Source organism: Acanthochromis polyacanthus, chromosome 20 (assembly GCF_021347895.1).
Source record: "Acanthochromis polyacanthus isolate Apoly-LR-REF ecotype Palm Island chromosome 20, KAUST_Apoly_ChrSc, whole genome shotgun sequence".
Lineage (NCBI taxonomy): Eukaryota > Metazoa > Chordata > Actinopteri > Pomacentridae > Acanthochromis > Acanthochromis polyacanthus.
The window spans coordinates 19,985,914-20,003,497 of record NC_067132.1 but is presented as its reverse complement, the minus strand read 5'-3'; the positions used below and the strand labels follow the sequence as shown (position 1 = coordinate 20,003,497).

Sequence of the window (17,584 nt, the reverse complement as noted above, 5' to 3'; positions counted from 1 at the left end):
ATAAAGACTGCTATGCGCGCGCACACACACACACACACACACACACACACACACACACACACACGTATACACAAAGACGTCCATTGTTTTTGCATTCCCACGTGTTCAGCAGTGTCTCTTCAATGAATGCTCACAAGCTTACAATATATTTCTGCCTGTCATTATGAGTGTAGTTTTTCAAATCAATAATATGTAATTGATTTAAATGTTTGGTAGATTTCTGAGGATTTCACAAAAAATATTGTGATTTCTAATTTCATCGATTGTGTATCAAAAAATAAATTCAGGATCACTAGTATAGAAAGAGCAAGAAATAAACAAAATAAAACCTAAGTGTCTAATTTGTGACATTAATAGTTGGCTCAATCTGCAGCATTTCCTCATTTAAAGGGCAGCGTGCCCTACCATCAGTGCTATACTTCTATCTGACCTTGCTAATTAATTTTTAAACCAGTACAATCCAAGTGTGTACAAAGATGGTTTATTTTCACCTTTCGTTCTCGTGTAGGACCATAGCAATCACTGCTAATCTGCAGCAGACAGTCACACTGGGTAACTTATCTATAAGCACTTATCTGTAAAGAACTGCATGCTTCATACAAAAGCGACATCATAATGCTGAACGACAAGAACACACATAAAAAGAAACATAAATCACATGTTCAGCAGAATACAGACAAGTCAGCAATAAACCTGAAGTCAGACGTGACCTCTTGGATCTTTTGTACTGTGACAAGTGGTTCAGCTGAGGATGAGTAAAATTTGGTGTAACCAGTCATGACTGTTTTTAGGTGGTGCATGTTAATAACGCTTTCAGATGCACTAAAAACTCATCTTTGGCAAAGTATCTGTAAAACAGAATAAAATCTTTCAGAATTAAGCATCCACTAAGTTTATACTACAGTTAATTTTTGTTTAAAACTTTCATGTTTGTTGATCAATAAAGAAAGAAAGAGATGACAAATGTCAGATTAGGATTTAAGTGCAAATTATAGTTTGTGCTCTTCAATGACTTGTTCAGCGTGATCTCTGTCCTCCATTGGTCCATCCACTGGTTTTCTATTTTAAAAACAGAACAAGAAACACAGTCAAAACAAATTTTTGGCTATTAAATTCCTGTCACATGCATATACACTCACCGGCCACTTTATTAGGTACACCTGTTCAATTGCTTGTTCACACAAATAGCTAATCGGCCAAACACATGGCTGTGACTCAATGCATTGAGGCATGTAGACGTGGTCAAGACAGCTTGCTGAAGTTCAAACCAAGCATCAGAATGGGGAAGAAAGGAGATTTAAGTGACTTTAAACGTGGCATGGTTGTTGGTGCCAGACGGGCTGGTCTAAATATTTCACAAACTGTTGATCTACTGGGACTTTCACATACAACCATCTCTAGGGTTTACAGGGAATGGTCAGAAAAAGAGAAAATATCCAGTGAGCGGCAGTTGTGTGGATGGAAATGCCTCTTGTTGATGTGAGAGGTCAGAGGAGAATGGGCACACTGGTTGGAGATGATAGAACGGCAACAGAGTAACTCAAATAACCACTCATTGCAACCAAGAAAAGCAGAACACCATCTCTGAACGCACAACATGTCCAACCTTGAAGAAGATTTGCTACAGCAGCAGAACACCACACCAGGTGCCACTCCTGTCAGCTAAGAACAGGAAACTGAGGCTACAATTCACACAGATTCAACAAAATGTGACAACAGAAGATTCAGATGATAGGGTCAGAATTAGGCACAAACAACACGAAAGGATCCATCCTGCCTTGAATCAAGGAGTTCCAATCTTTTACCAGCAAGGTGTATCTAATAAAATGTCCAGTGAGTGTATATTTCAATTGCAGTAGAGAAATTCAGCTCACTTGAACTCAGTGTGGTCCTGAAGTTGAACATTGAGTGTTTCAGGCAGCAGCAAACAGAAACCACCAGCAACAATGGGGATGATGCCATATATCAGCATGGGAATGGTGTAATGATAAACCTCCAGCAGCCTGATCAGTGGAGCAAGGATGCCGGCAACACGAGCGCACATGGAGTTCAGACCTACACCATTCTGTCTGCAAAGACACACAATGAAGAATCACACAATGATTAAGAGGGTTCTAGTAACACCAAATTCAGCAGATATGGCATTACCTTAAAACAGTCGGGTACAATTCTGCTGCATAAACGTAGGCTGTGCTGAAAGAAGCAGTGGCAGCAAATTTTCCCACCACAGCGATGACTGTTACTACCACAGGAAGATCTGATTGGGGGTAAAAAGATTTAACACAAACATGAAGATAAGAATCCTAGTTGGAAAATTGAAAAATTCACCTCTTTGTAAACATTTTTTTCAACAAAAACGTGTTCAAAGTTTGCAAGATACCTTTTGGGACAGCAAGGACCACAAGGCAAGCAGTACCCCCAAAGCACAGAAAACACGCTTCACATATTCTCCTTCCAAAGTGTTGAATTAGAAACAAACTGCCAATATTTGCAGGAATTTCAACAAAAGCAAATATGAACTGTGTGAGGTAGATATTCAAGCCAAAACTGCCAACATTCAGACTCAGTCCATAAAACAGAAGACTTGCTGCAAACCTGAAATCAGAGACCAAGAGAGGCTTTGAGTTTCACTTCTCACAAACAGCATCATCAGATATTAAGGACAGTGGCATGAACATCATCTCACCAAATGAAGCCCATTATTAGAGTATATTTTCTCAGATACGGTATTTTGAAGATGTCAGACATGTTTCTTCTTTCAGATATACGCTCCACATTTACCTGAATAAGGAAAAGGAAACTTTTAGAAAGCATCCACTGCATGGAGAGGTTTAATGTATTTTGTCTAAGTCAAAGTGTGCTTGATGCTGATCACCTGGTCTAGCAGGTCTTCTGGTAGTTTCCTCCCATTGATCCTGGCTGCTCGCTGGAGCTCCTTTCGTGCTTCTTCCTTCCTGCCATGTGCCAAGAGCCACCGAGCTGATTCTGGGAGAAACCTGTGGAAACACAATTTCAAAATAAAGAATGATTCAGTCATTACAATAACACTTTATTTCTTATTTTTAATTTTTTGGGGGGGCATTTAGTATTTGAATAAGATCTGTAAAGGTTATGGCATTAGAGAGTTCTTACCAGTAAAGGGCAGCAAGAAGAATGACAAGAGGACAGAAGAGCACCAGCTGCAGGATTCTCCAATTGCACAACAAATAAGCAATGCCAGACACCAACATTTGCCCAACGCTTGTCCACGTTACCATGACAATTGTGCAAAGAGCAGACTTTGAAGGATCACTCCATTCCACAGCTGTAAGACAGATGAGAATTCATGGTCACTGAGCATTAAAAAAAATTTAATTTTCACAAGACTAAAGCAATAACAATAATCATAAATGAAGACAGCGGAATTACCCAACACCGAAGTAATCATGACGACGACGACGCTTGAGGTCCCACAGACAAACTTAAAAGCTGTATATACATAGACGTTTGGTGAGAAAGCAGTGGCCACACCAAACACCAAAAGGGTGAAAACTGCAAGGAGGATGGCAACTCGCCGTCCAAACCTGTAAAGAGAAGACATGAGAATTACAAATAGAGACAGATGATGTTTCCAGTGCTTTACATTTCATTCATAATTACTGATGTATGCAAATTACAAACGAACATCTTGTAAAGCATTACTCTAACAAGGATGACTCACTGGCAGATGCAGACATAAAATAAAATTCTTGTCAGTGTCTGCTTGTTATTGCTTTTCATTAACTCAGAGAGAAACACCAAACATAGTGTAGCCCAGTCTAAAAAACCTTTTAGACTAAGTTGTGTATATAATTAAAAAAACTAAATAGTCACACTGTGTTAAAATGTTTATTTTAAATGGTTGATGTGTATTTAAGAGCAATAGAGATCATTTATTGTCATTTTTGTTTCATTTGCTGTCATTCATACATTCCGTGTTTATTGTGTTATGTTCCTTTAAGATGGATGTAGTTTGTTTGTAACGCACATTGGGATAGCGTGGTCTGCGCGCAATCTAGTTTGGTTTTCTCAAGTCTTGTCAATCATTCCTGTTCTGTTATTGTTGTTGGTTGGCATGACCTGGGCAGCGAATCACAATAGATGTGGGCGGGATGAGCAACGGAAACCCCGTGAGGTACGAAGCACGGGCATGGTAGATGAAAAAACAGTGAGGAGCTGTATACACGTCGAGAAAAACGCTTATGGTGGAGTATTGTTCATTTTGGATGAATGCAGAGTTTATCCGCTGGATTTGGACTTACTGTAACCTGTCGAAGGTAAATAACCCCTGTGTGTATGTTTTATGACGAGTGTATTGAAAAGTGTTCGAACTTCGGTAGCCTGCTTAGTGATGTTAGCTCCTGCTATCATGTAGCAGCAGACTATGCTACTACGTTAATTGTTGCTAACTGTAGCCCCGCTGTTAGTTTTCCACCAGCTTTGTTTGGTTTATGACGGAGACGATCTGTCATTTTAGTAGACTGAGGACCAGGAAGCTCTCCTTGGACCCGGTAGAAGTGGGTAGCTGTCGTCACAGTCCTGCTATCGTTCCTGCTCATCTGAGATGTTGCCGCTGCTGAGAATCTGCCAGTGACCTCGCTCGTTTCCCTCGCTTTTCATTGCTGGTTTGCCTGTTTCGCCCGCTCATCCCGGTGACTGTGAGTACTGAACTGAAAGTGCACTGTTTTGTTTTCTGCTTGCGTAGCAAGTGAAACGGCCAATTGTTTTGGGCTTCACCGCTCCCGAGCATCGACACAGGCCTGCAACGGTTTTCTATTTCTTTTGATTTAAGGACATTTCTTGCTTATGTGCAGCCTGAGTGTGTGGTGTTTATAACCACTGAACAGAGTATTCAAACCATTCGTTGGGACATTACAAATTCTCTTTATTGAATTTTATTTTGTATATTATTTCTAGTATTTTCTACTTTTTACTAAATGAGATTTTGAATTTAAAGTATTGTGTGTGTGTCATACTTTACTTAGAGTTAGAGGTTACTTGAGTTTCGTAAAGTTTAGTGGTAGAAATTAGTAACTCAATTTCATTATTTCATTACCACTTGGAGGCACCGTCATTTATTCTTTAACTGAGTGTGAATTGATAACGTTTTGTTAGCTCTTCATTTATGTAATGTTAGTCAAGTACCCAGGACCCCGCCCATAGTACTACCACCCCTACGATTTCATTAGAAATATACTTAGCTACATGGGACGGGTGTTACAATAGGTTTGAATGACAAAACCTGCTTGTTATGAGGGTAATGTTAATCAGAATTATTTCTTATTATGAAGGCAAAACCACTGAACCTTGTGACAGAATAAGGGATGTATTACCTGTCAGAAATAGCTCCAAACACCAAAGCTCCAGTCAGTAGACCTGCCATATAGATGGACTGTGATATCTCAATCAAAGCATTCTTGTCACAAACCACATCAAACTGAAAACAGCAACAATGGAAACACAAAAAGGGCAATGATTATTTAACCCAACACACAGGACATACAGTGAAACTGATTTCAAGCAGTGGTCTGCAGGGAGCATATAAATGAACAAATGATCTCTATCTTTGTTTACCTCTGTCACAATGTTGGAAACACCTGGTCCAGCCTCATAGTCCCATCCATCTGTGCATTTTGTTGTGGTGTTAATCCCATACTGTTCGATGTCTTCCAAATTCCAATCCACAGGTGTGAACATTTTACAGCTTTCAAAGCTTCCATCCTCGTTCACTGGGATGGTGAGATTCTTTTGTCTCTCCTCTGTCAGGTTGGGTCCACGCTCCAAGATCCAGTCAGTGTTGCAGTGATGTGGGAAGCTCTGGCCACCAAATACCTGACTAATTACATCAAAAGGTGAATAAATGTTGATGGCAAAAAATGCAATAAGTAAGCACTTCTGAAACAAACCAAATTCCCCAATTTCCTTCAGGATCTGTCCAAAGTTGCTCATCGTGATGTGTGGTTCGCCTCACAATGACTCCTAATCCAAGTGCAGCATGAGCAGAGACATTAACAGTAGATCACTACAAATTATCTGGTCGATTAATGTTTAACCAAGTGCAGTTACATGGTTTATTAAATGTACTTTCAACTCATATATTAAGGATAACAGTGATAACTGATCATGCAACAACAATAAAAATGTGAGATAGTTAAAACAATAAAACGAATAGACAAAGATAATGGCATTATGTTTTTAAAAGAAGTCCTTTTGCAGAATCACTGTGTGCTGATATTGGACACTTTCAATCATTTTAAAGAGGAAAAAGTGTAATCTAAACATTCACAATCGTGTTATACACACTGTTTGAAGATAAACTAAAAAATGGTCTAAAGCAAATGACACTCTCCATTTTGAAGTGACATTCTTGGGAGCAAACACATACACGCGCGCGCACACACACACACACACACACACACACACACACACACACACACACACACACACACACACACACACACACGTGTATGAAGAGGTCCATTGTCTTTGCATTCCCACATGTTCAGCAGTGTCCCTTCTATGAATGTTCACACCTTTACAATATATTTCTTACGGAGCCCCCTCGGGGACATATTGTATATGTTGGTTTATTTCTCCATGTTGTATTTTCTGTCCTTCGTGTTTGTATTTTCTCCCCTTCGCGTTTGTATTTTCTGTCCTTCGTGTTTGTGTGAACATTCCTCCGCGTTGTATTTTCTCTCCTTTGTGTTTGTGTTTTATTCCTCTGCGTTTATTTTTTAAGGAACACTTTTGTCATTTTTGCTGTTGACAAGTTGTTTTTCAAACATACTTCGTGTTCAAACACGTACTTCATCTTTGGCCTGAGCAGTCTTACTCGGTCAGTCTGTTGGACGTGCAGCAGGGGAGTCAGAGGGCGGATTCCTACGGTACTACTTCCTGTCCAAACTTAGTTTGGAAGTTTGTTTTGCCTGGCAGACTGGCTGATCATCACCCTGGAACATTACACGCCAAACGGTAAATAATTATTTTAATGAATACCGCAGTGCTTCGTCTATTGTTCTGAACTCTGCTTATCTCAAGTCACATTAGCCCTTTCTGTATTTATAGCAGTTGGACTGCTTCGGTTTGCACGCTAGCATGAAGCTACCACACGTTGCACGGGCTAGCATTACTAAAAGGAGCGCTCATTTTTGTTCACTGTTTCCACTGACCAAACCGCGACTGTTTCTCTGAATGTATAAAAAGCGCACCGCCCCGCGCGCGGTCCCACTGAACAAAAACAAGCGCTCCTTTTAGTAATGCGAGCCCTTGCAACGTGTGGTAGCTTCATGCTAGCGTGCAAACCGAAGCAGTCCAACTGCTATAAATACAGAAAGGGCTAATGTGACTTGAGATAAGCAGAGTTCAGAACAATAGACGAAGCACTGCTGCTTCCAGAAGACGAAAGTGTCCCACTTTTTTCACTCACATGTTTTCCAATCCTATTATCTGGCATTTCAAATCCAACAAATGAATGAATAAATTAATTCTGTCAGTTGTGTTCAAATTTTAAGGTGTCGGGGTGCACAATTAAATCAAACGTCAGCAGAGAAGAAGATTTGTTTCTTTTGTTTTATCTTTTTTCACCACTCTTTTTGTGATGTTCTGTCAGTGTGAAAAAGGTGTGGGAGAAATAATGGACGCATGTGGAACTTACATCTATATGTTTGTTTCCTCCTCCATTTCGACGTTGCACTTCCTGAAAAAGTTGTCGAGAGTGAGCATCGATGCAGACTCGCTATTTAAGGGCTGAACAGTCCACTCCCCCTCCGCACTACGCAGTTTGGGACGGCCCTTAATATGGAGGACCCTCTGCGGGAACGCGCAAACGGAGGGGTAGTGTGTAGGGATAGTGTGTAGGGGGCGGTTTGGGATTCAGCCGCTGTTACGGGCGCCACCGTATTCTGGTCTCCTCCTCTTGTGTGCATGCTCGTGTGTGTGTGCATGCCTGTGTCTTTCTATACGCTCTGAGGTTGCCGCTGCAGCTGATCCTCCTCACCTGTGCCTGAAGTCTGATTTGGAGCAGCTGACCTGAGCCGAAGTCAGCCAATCCGGAGCCTGCATGGATCAGTATAAGAAGCCGGCAAGCCTGAAGCTCGGGAGCTTGCCACTGTAATCGGCCATGCTCGTGTGCCTCGGCTTAGTTGAACTTTTTTAGATATTATAAAATTCGGTACATTTGGAGGCACTAGTTTTTTTTGTTCATTGTATTTCACACAGACGCTAATTTTGATTGTTAGGATTTATTTTTGGGTGAGACTTTAGGTTAGAGTCTCTTTGTGTTTTCGTTTTGTATTTTAGTTCCCAGCACTCATTTAGCTATTGCCTCATTTTATTTTTGTTTGTCACAATTTTATTCTTTTGTTAATAAATATCTTCAATACCATTAACAACTGGTTTTATGTTACTTTAGCCTAGCCGCGCTAGACAACCCACGGCAACAAATTTAATTCTCTGCCAGGGTGGGTCTAGTTACCCTCCATAAGGCTCGAGGCTGGATGCTCCTAAAACTGGCCGGACCAATCACCATGAAGTGTAGAGTCAGAAGGCGGGCGTAACTAAGTGACGACAGAGGCGCGACGATTCTGACAGAAACAACCGGCGCACAATAAACAGTTATCTTTCGACTCGGCTTTGGCCACAGCCCTTAAAGATTTGAAGCTAAAATTCAACTTGAAAGATAAACAAAGGACGGCACTGAAGTGTTTCATTGAGAAGAAAGACGTATTTGGACTTATGCCGACGGGATATGGCAAATCCTTAATATACCAGTTGGCTCTGCTGGTTGGGAAGCTAATGGGACTTAGCCACAATCCGCCGGCGCTCTAGGAACTATGTCTGCCTATTCGTTGCGCTGATTGTTTGTATACCTACCCAATTGCTGCAGAGTGAATTGAAAGACAACCTTTTAGCCCGCCTCCCTCCCTGTCGAGCGGCCCTAGACCCTTGTGCCTTCAGAACATGGGTCGAGCGTGGCTAGGCTAATGTTACTTCCCTTTTCCCACAAACGAGCTGGGTTTGTAACATAAATGGGGGCCAGTCCGCAGCTTCTCTCCCTACACATGGGTTGTTGTTGATTAAGGGTAAGATTATGTATTTTCGAATTTGCGTGTGTGAATTGGTAAGTAAATATGGCTTCATTTGATTTAGAAAGATTCTTGGCAAATCCTTTGCTTGATCAAATGAACAAACTTAGAAAGGATAATTTGGCTGAAATCGCTGTCTATTTCAACGTCTCTTTTTCTAAATCAATTCTAAAGAAAGATTTGAAAGCTCTAATTATGAGTAAGTTGGTTGAATTGGGGGTGATTGTGTTGCCGGTGCTTTCTGGATCACCTGTATGTGCACCTGTGTCTGAGGGGGCGTGTGGCCACAGACCTTCAGGGGAGGAGAAGCCAGTTGAGCGTGCTCAAACGGAGCCTGGTGAGGCGAGTGTGCGGCCTAAATCGCCGTTTACCTTGCCTCGCTATGATCCTTTCGCCTCAGCCAGCACTGATTCTCTGGGCGGGGCCAGACTGAAAGTACGGTTGGCCAGACTCCGGATGGAGGCCCGGGAAAAAGCCGAGAGTTGTCAGAATCAGCTGAGACTGGAAATACGCAGGTTGGAAACTGAGGCCGACAAGGAAGACCGCCTACGTCAGCTGGAGCTGCAGGCTCAGCTGAACACAGCACCGAGTGCATCTGTAGATGCAGGTATGTCTCCCCCTTTCTCCAGCTCTACTTCTGAGAAATTTGATATTGGTAAAAATATTTCTCTCATTCCTCCATTTAGAATCGTTGAAGTGGACAGTTATTTTGCAGCGTTTGAGCGCATTGTGTCCGCTCTTCACTGGCCTTCTGAGGCCTGGCCACTTCTGTTACAATGTAAACTTCATGATAAAGCCCAGGAAGCTGTCGCCGCTCTTCCTCTAGAGGTCAGTTTAAATTATGAGTGCGTAAAATTGTCAATCTTGCATGCTTATGAGTTGGTCCCGGAGGCATACAGACAAAAATTTAGGAACCACAAAAAGACCCCCACTCAAACTTATGTTGAGTTTGCAAGGGAAAACGGAACCCTCTTTGAAAAATGGTGTAATGCTTGTAAGGCAGAAGACTTTAATGCTCTGCATGAGCTTATCCTCCTTGAGGAGGATATTATTCTTATGTTAATAAATATCTTCAATACCATTAACAACTGGTTTTATGTTACTTCCCTTTTCCCCAAAATGAGCTGGGTTTGTAACACATGCTGAGGTTAATTGACTATTCTAAATTGCCCGTTGGTGTGAATGTGAGTGTGCTTGTTTGTCTGTACATGTAGCCCTGTGACAGACTGGCGACCTGTCCAGGGTGTCCCCTGCCTTCGCCCGAGTCAGCTGGGATAGGCTCCAGCACCCTCCGCGACCCTAGTGAGGATAAAGCGGTGTATAGAGAATGGATGGATGAATATTTTTAGACTGTGGGAGGAAGCCGGAGTACCTGAAGAAAACCCATGCATGCACAGGGAGAACATGCAAACGCCATGCAGAAAGATCCTGGGAAAGCCAGGACACGAACCGGGGATCTTCTCGCTGCAAGGCGAAAGTGCTAACCACTACTCCACTGTGCAGCCCCACAAAGGGCAAGAAAAAAAACCCAAAACAAAATACAACCTCAGTGTCTAGTTTCTGACATTAATAGGTGGCTCAATCTGCAGCAGACATTCACACTGTGTAACTTATCTATAAAGCACTTTGAACTGCATGCTTCATACAAAAGCGACATCATAATGCTGAACGACAAGAACATACATAAAAAGAAACATAAATCACATGTTCAGCAGAATACAGACAAGTCAGCAATAAAACTGAAGTCAGACGTGACCTCTTGGACCTTTTGTACTGTTTATCTGTAGAAAAGTGGTTCAACTGAGGATGAGCAAACTTTGGTGTAACCAGTCATGACTGTTTTTATGTATTGCATGTTGGTAATGCTTTCAGATGCACTAAAACTCATCTTTGGCAAAATACTTGTAAAATCTAATGAAAAAAATCAAAAAATTAAGCATCCACTAAGTATATGCTACAGTTAAGTTTTTGTTTAAGACTTTCATGCTTGTTGATCAATAAGGAAAGAAAGAGATGACAAATGTCAGATTAGAATTTAAGTGCAAATTATAGTCTGTCCTCTTCAATGACTTGTTCAGCGTGATCTCTGTCCTCCATTGGTCCATCCACTGGTTTTCTATTTTAAAAACAGAACAAGGTACACAGTCAAAGCAAATGTTTGGTTATTAATTTCCTGTCACATGCATAACACTCACCGGCCACTTTATTAGGTACACCTGTTCAATTGCTTGTTAACACAAATAGCTAATCGGCCAAACACATGGCTGTGACTCAATGCATTGAGGCATGTTAGACGTGGTCAAGACAGCTTGCTGAAGTTCAAACCAAGCATCAGAATGGGGAAGAAAGGAGATTTAAAGGGGAACTTCGTTTTTTTTTCAACCTGGGGTCTGTTTTCATATGTCATTTCACACACGTGAGTGATGGAGAAATGAATTTTCAAATTAGCTCCAGTATTTAGCCAGGCAGGCAGCTTGGCAGCTCAGCTAGCAGCTCAGCTAGCGAAAAGAAGAGCCCCCCCCTGTGTCAAAGTCCACCCCAACGTGCTTTTTTTCCCCACACTGACCGGCTCGGATAGTCTCAATGAGTGTCCCACAACATACTAGAGATGAGAAGTGAACGAAAACCTCCACATTATCTGGCGATCGCTCTTTGTTGTGGTCTGTATCCAAAGCTCAGGACGCTAGAAAGCAAATCTCATTTCGAAATCGCGCGATAGCTCGCGCCAAAACACCGGTTGCGCAATTTCGGAACGAGATTTGCTTTCTAGCATCCTGAGCTTTGGATACAGACCACAACAAAGAGCGATCGCCAGATAATGTGGAGGTTTTCGTTCACTTCTCATCTCTAGTATGTTGTGGGACACTCGTTGAGACTATCCGAGCCGTTCAGTGTGGGAAAAAAAGCACGTTAGGGTGGACTTTGACACGGAGGGGGGCACTTGCCCCATACTTTTTGCTAGCTGAGCTGCTAGCTGAGCTGCTTAGCTGACTGCCTGGCTAAATACTGGAGCTATGTCGAAAATTCATTTCTCCATCACTCACATGTATGAAATGACATATGAAAACAGACCCCAGGTTGAAAAACACCAAAGTTCCCCTTACAGTGACTTTAAACGTGGCATGGTTGTTGGTGCCAGACGGGCTGGTCTAAATATTTCACAAACTGTTGATCTACTGGGACTTTCACATACAACCATCTCTAGGGTTTACAGGGAATGGTCAGAAAAAGAGAAAATATCCAGTGAGCGGCAGTTTTGTGGATGGAAATGCCTCTTGTTGATGTGAGAGGTCAGAGGAGAATGGGCAGACTGGTTGGAGAAGATAGAACGGCAACAGAGTAACTCAAATAAACACTCATTGCAACCAAGGAAAGCAGAACACCATCTCTGAACGCACATGTCCAACCTTGAAGAAGATTTGCTACAGCAGCAGAACACCACGCCAGGTGCCAATCCTGTCAACTAAGGACAGGAAACTGAGGCTACAATTCACACAGATTCAACAAAATGTGACAACAGAAGATTCAGATGATCGGGTCAGAATTAGGCATAAACAACACGAAAGGATCCATCCTGCCTTGAATCAAGGAGTTTCAATTTTTTACCAGCAAGGTGTATCTAATAAAATGTCCAGTGAGTGTATGTTTCAATTGGGAGTAGATAATTTCAGCTCACTTTAGCTCAGTGTGGTCCTGAAGTTGAACATTGAGGGTCTCAGGCAGCAGCAAACAGAAACCACCAGCAGCAATGGGGATGATGCCATATATCAGCATGGGAATGGTGTAATGATAAACCTCCAGCAGCCTGATCAGTGGAGCGAGGATGCTGGCAACACGAGCGCACATGGAGTTCAGACCTACACCATTCTGCCTGCAACGACCCACAATGAAGAATCACATGATGACTGAGAAGGCTTTACATATGCATTACAGCATATTTGGCATTACCTTAAAACAGTCGGGTACAATTCTGCTGCATAAATGTAGGCTGTGCTGAAAGAAGCAGTGGCAGCAAATTTCCCCAGTACAGCAACGACTGTTACTACCACAGGAAGATCTGATTTAAGACAAACATAAAGATGGACATATCAGTTGGAAAATTGAAAAATTCACCTCATTTTTTAAACAACAAAAGACATGTTCAAAGTTTGCAAGATACCTTTTGGGACAGCAAGGACCGCAAGGCAAGCAGTACCCCCAAAGAACAGAAAAGACGCTTCACATATTCTCCTACCAAAGTATTGAATTAGAAACAAACTGCCAATATTTGCAGGAATTTCAACAAGAGCAAAAATAAACTGTGTGAGGTAGATATTCAAGCCAAAACTGCCAACATTCAGACTCAGTCCATAGTACAGAAGACTTGCCGCAAACCTGAAATCAGAGACCAAGAGAGGCTTTGAGTTTCACTTCTTCTCAAAAACAAGAAAACTGTAACAAATGTTTGCACTGCAGATATTAAGGACAGTGGCATGAACATCATCTCACCAGATGAAGCCCATTATGAGACTATATTTTCTCAGATACTGTATTTTGAAGATGTCAGACATGTTTCTTCTTTCAGATATACGCTCCACATTTACCTGAATAAGGAAAAGGAAACTTTTAGAAAGCATCCACTGCATGGAGAGGTTTAATGTATTTTGTCTAAGTCAAAGTGTGCTTGATGCTGATCACCTGGTCTAGCAGGTCTTCTGGTAGTTTCCTCCCATTGATCCTGGCTGCTCGCTGGAGCTCCTTTCGTGCTTCTTCCTTCCTGCCATGTGCCAAGAGCCACCGAGCTGATTCTGGGAGAAACCTGTGGAAACACAATTTCAAAATAAAGAATGATTCAGTCATTACAATAACACTTCATTTCTTAATTTTAATTTTTGGGGGGGCATTTAGTATTTGAATAAGATCTGTAAAGGTTATGGCATTAGAGAGTTCTTACCAGTAAAGGGCAGCAAGAAGAATGACAAGAGGACAGAAGAGCACCAGCTGCAGGATTCTCCAGTTGTGCAACAAATAAGCAATGCTAGACACCAACATTTGCCCAACGCTTGTCCACGTTACCATGACAATTGTGCAAAGAGCAGACTTTGAAGGATCACTCCATTCCACAGCTGTAAGACAGATGAGAATTCATGGTCACTGAGCATAAAAAGATAAGTTATAACAAGACAAAAAACAATACAATAATCATAAATAATGAAGACAGTGGAGTTACCTAACACTGAAGTAATCATGATGATGACAATGCTTGAGGTCCCACAGACAAATTTAAAAACTATATATACATAGACATTTGGTGAGAAAGCAGTGGCCACACCAAACACCAAAAGGGTGAAAACTGCAAGGAGGATGGCAACTCGTCGTCCAAACCTGTAAAGAGAAGACGTTAGAATTACAAATAGAGACAGATGATGTTTCGAGTGCTTTACATTTCATTCATAATTACTGATGTATGCAAATTACAAACGAAAATCTTGTAAAGCATTACTCTAACAAGGATGACTCACTGGCAGATGCAGACATAAAATAAAATTCTTGTCAGTCAGTATATGTCAGTACAGGGCTTTTCATTAAATCAGAGTGAAAGCAAAGTTTCAATACCAAACATAGGTTTGTATGACTAAACCTACTGCTGGGACACTACTTGTTATGAGGGTAATGTTAATCAGAATTATTTCTTATTGTGATGGCAAAATCTCTGAACCTTTTGACAGAAGAAGGGATGTATTACCTGTCAGAAATTGTCCCATACACCAAAGCTCCAACAAGAATTCCTGCCAAGGAGATGGACTGTGATATCTCGATCAAAGCATTCTTGTCACAAACCACATCAAACTGAAAACAGCAACAATGGAAACACAAAAAGGGCAATGAACAGATCAACCCAACACACAGTGAATGCAGTGAAACTGATTTCAAGCAGTGGTCTGCAGGGAGCATATAAATGAACAAAAGATCTTTATCTTTGTTTACCTCTGTCACAATGGTAGAAACACCTGGTCCAGCCTCATAGTCCCATCCATCTGTGCATTTTGTTGTGGTGCTAATCCCATACTTTTCAATGTCTTCCAAATGCCAATCCACAGGTGTGAACATTTTACAGCTTTCAAAGCTTCCATCCTCGTTCACTGGGATGGTGAGAGTCTTTTGTCTCTCCTCTGTCAGGTTGGGTTCACGCTCCAAGATCCAGTCAGTGTTGCAGTGATGTGGGAAGCTCTGGCCGGTAAACACCTGACTAATCACATCAATAGGTGGATAAATGTTGGGGATGCATAACGCAATAAGTACGCATTTCTGAAACAACCCAAACTCCCCAATCTCCTTCAGGATCTGTCCGAAGTTGCTCATAGCGATGTGGGGCTCAGTTCACAGTGACTCCTAATCAAAGTGCAGCATGAGCAGAGACATTAACAATAGATCACTTCAAACTATCTGGTTGATTAATGTTTAACCAAGCGCAATTACATGGCTTATTAAATGTTCCTTCCTCTCATATTAAGAACAACAGTAGTCACTAATCATGCAACAACAATAAAAATGTGAGATCATCTCAACAATAAAATGAATGGACAAAGACAATGGCAAAAACATCATGTTTTTCAAAGAAATCCTTTTGCAGAATCTCTGTGTGTTGATCATGGACACTTCCATTCATCTTAAACAGGAGCAGGTGTATAATAAAGATTCACAATCATGTTCAATCCACTGCTAGCAGATAAACTAAAAAAATGGCTTCATGCAAATGATATTCTCCATTTTGAAGTGGCATTTTTGGGAGCATTGGTTTGCCACAAATGTTTCTTTGTTGGCAACACTGACAATAAAGAAAAGACAGGTTATAATTTAAAAGGCTTGTTCATCTCAAACTCGTGTCCCTATGTTAACTAACATTAATGACACCAGAAGTAATCAACCCTTCTCTAACCGTTTGCTGTCAGCATTGCTTGAAATAGTAGCAACTCACTGATCAGTTTAAGTCTTAAGTACTGAAGTTAAAGAGTGATCAAACTTTTGCATATACCACAAGTACCATCTTTTGTTTGTTGTGCGTTTTAAAAATATATATTCTTTTCCAGGTAACTAAACACAAAGTAGCATCATATTAACATCTGAAGAAATGTTAACTTTTAATATGCTGCAATGACTTTGCATCTTTTCACATTCATTGGCACTGAGCAACTCATGTTGTAATGCCACAAAAGTAACTGAGTTAATTACAAACAAATAAAACAATCAGCAGTAATAACGAACAAAGGAAGCACAGTACAATACAGGAGGCAATGCAATATTTGTTTTTTAGCAACATGAACCACAGACTTCCACAACAAGAACATTTTAATGGAGCAACAGTGGCACTCTCAAGAAAAAGCCTACATTATGTTTACCAACTAGGTGTTTCTATTTTCTGTGTGATGGAAGTTGAACAAATGAACTTTATGCAGTTAGTTAGACTGAGCTATAATAGGCCAGAATGCCGCTATTTTCAATAATACTGTTGCGCTTTGGACTTTTTGATGCTTTGTGATCCTACGAGCGTGGGTGGAAAGTACTTCGCACAACAAGGAATCTTGGTTTGCAGCCTTTACTGAACGTCAGCCTGGAATACAAGCTTCAACAACACTTTTCGGTCGGCTTGAGGTCTCTGGCTCGGGCACAGACAGCGAGCTAGCATGTCCATGCAGTGTAAGCCGTGAGTACCGTTCAACATCCAACCATTAACTGACACACTCATAAGAGGGTCTCTCTTTTTATCTCTGTGCGCGCTCCCGTGAGTCTGGATAACCAATCAGCAGGCTTTACTCAGCAACACATACACATAACTGTTATAGAACATAAAACATTAACCACTAACTCTGTCCTACAATACTTTGCAGCTGACTAACAGCAAGGTGACAGGAAAAAAACAGCACTCATAAGATTATTGAGAGGAGAAAACACGTGAATCATGAACATACAGTACATATACAGCCATGCACAAAAAGTTTTTCATGCATTTGTAAAGACCATCTATATCATGGTAGTCTCGAGTTTCCAATTTTTACTTTTCTGTGATGGAATCATTGAAACACATGCATCTTTGTCACAGAAAAACAATCATGCATTTTGGTTATTTCATAGATTTGCTACAGGTCTTCTGGAAATATGACAAAATCTGCTAGATCAAAATTATACATACATAGTTGTGTTAATCAGATTTTCTTTGTTGCATGGCCTCTGACCTTCTTTTGACTGATTACATTTGACCGTTGCTCTGCGAATATTTAAAAAAGAGCCCGCTCGATACATTAATTACGCTGAGATTAAAAACAAATTCTGGAGGAAAGTTGAGTGATCAAATGGAACAAAAACTGACCTATTTGGCTACAATGACCAGCAATATGTTAGGATGACAGAAGATGAGGCCCTGGGCTGGTACCCAAGAATACCAAACCGACTGTCATGCATGGTGGTGGCAGTAGCATGCTGTGGGGCTGTTTTGCTGCTGG

At 41.2% G+C, this 17,584-nt stretch overlaps 2 protein-coding genes and 1 long non-coding RNA gene across 3 annotated transcripts; 1 reads left to right on the top strand and 2 right to left on the bottom strand.

The window, feature by feature from the left end:
- Positions 1-239: 239 nt before the first annotated feature.
- Positions 240-5,980, bottom strand: LOC110963241 (solute carrier family 22 member 13-like). The gene is made up of 10 exons (XM_051940758.1): positions 5,593-5,980; positions 5,352-5,455; positions 3,409-3,563; positions 3,133-3,304; positions 2,876-2,996; positions 2,687-2,781; positions 2,381-2,595; positions 2,149-2,257; positions 1,875-2,069; positions 240-1,059 (listed from the first exon to the last, which is right to left on the bottom strand). Exons 1-10 carry the CDS (start codon positions 5,965-5,967, stop codon positions 990-992), a joined length of 1,611 nt encoding a protein of 536 aa, XP_051796718.1. The 5' UTR covers positions 5,968-5,980; the 3' UTR covers positions 240-989.
- LOC127531411 (uncharacterized) lies at positions 4,159-5,980 on the top strand. Its single transcript, XR_007938533.1, has 3 exons — positions 4,159-4,295; positions 4,496-4,676; positions 5,785-5,980. It is a non-coding gene; the product is annotated as an uncharacterized LOC127531411 (long non-coding RNA).
- Positions 5,981-10,788: 4,808 nt separating this feature from the next.
- Positions 10,789-15,446, bottom strand: LOC110947742 (solute carrier family 22 member 13-like). Its single transcript, XM_051940757.1, has 10 exons — positions 15,072-15,446; positions 14,830-14,933; positions 14,314-14,468; positions 14,038-14,209; positions 13,782-13,902; positions 13,593-13,687; positions 13,264-13,478; positions 13,053-13,161; positions 12,781-12,975; positions 10,789-11,220 (listed from the first exon to the last, which is right to left on the bottom strand). Exons 1-10 carry the CDS (start codon positions 15,444-15,446, stop codon positions 11,151-11,153), a joined length of 1,611 nt encoding a protein of 536 aa, XP_051796717.1. The 3' UTR covers positions 10,789-11,150.
- Positions 15,447-17,584: the final 2,138 nt, after the last annotated feature.

Excerpts from the sequence above, each read along its gene's own strand:
- LOC110947742 (XM_051940757.1), bottom strand. The coding sequence starts at position 15,446 with ATGAGCAACTTCGGACAGATCCTGAAGGAGATTGGGGAGTTTGGGTTG. Across the intron at positions 14,934-15,071 it reads TTTCTACCATTGTGACAGAG|TTTGATGTGGTTTGTGACAA; the intron begins GTAAACAAAGAT and ends TGCTGTTTTCAG. Across the intron at positions 14,210-14,313 it reads CATGATTACTTCAGTGTTAG|CTGTGGAATGGAGTGATCCT; the intron begins GTAACTCCACTG and ends TCTGTCTTACAG.
- LOC110963241 (XM_051940758.1), bottom strand. The coding sequence starts at position 5,967 with ATGAGCAACTTTGGACAGATCCTGAAGGAAATTGGGGAATTTGGTTTG. Across the intron at positions 2,258-2,380 it reads GGTCCTTGCTGTCCCAAAAG|ATCTTCCTGTGGTAGTAACA; the intron begins GTATCTTGCAAA and ends ACCCCCAATCAG. Across the intron at positions 1,060-1,874 it reads CAGGACCACACTGAGTTCAA|AAAACCAGTGGATGGACCAA; the intron begins GTGAGCTGAATT and ends TTTTTAAAATAG.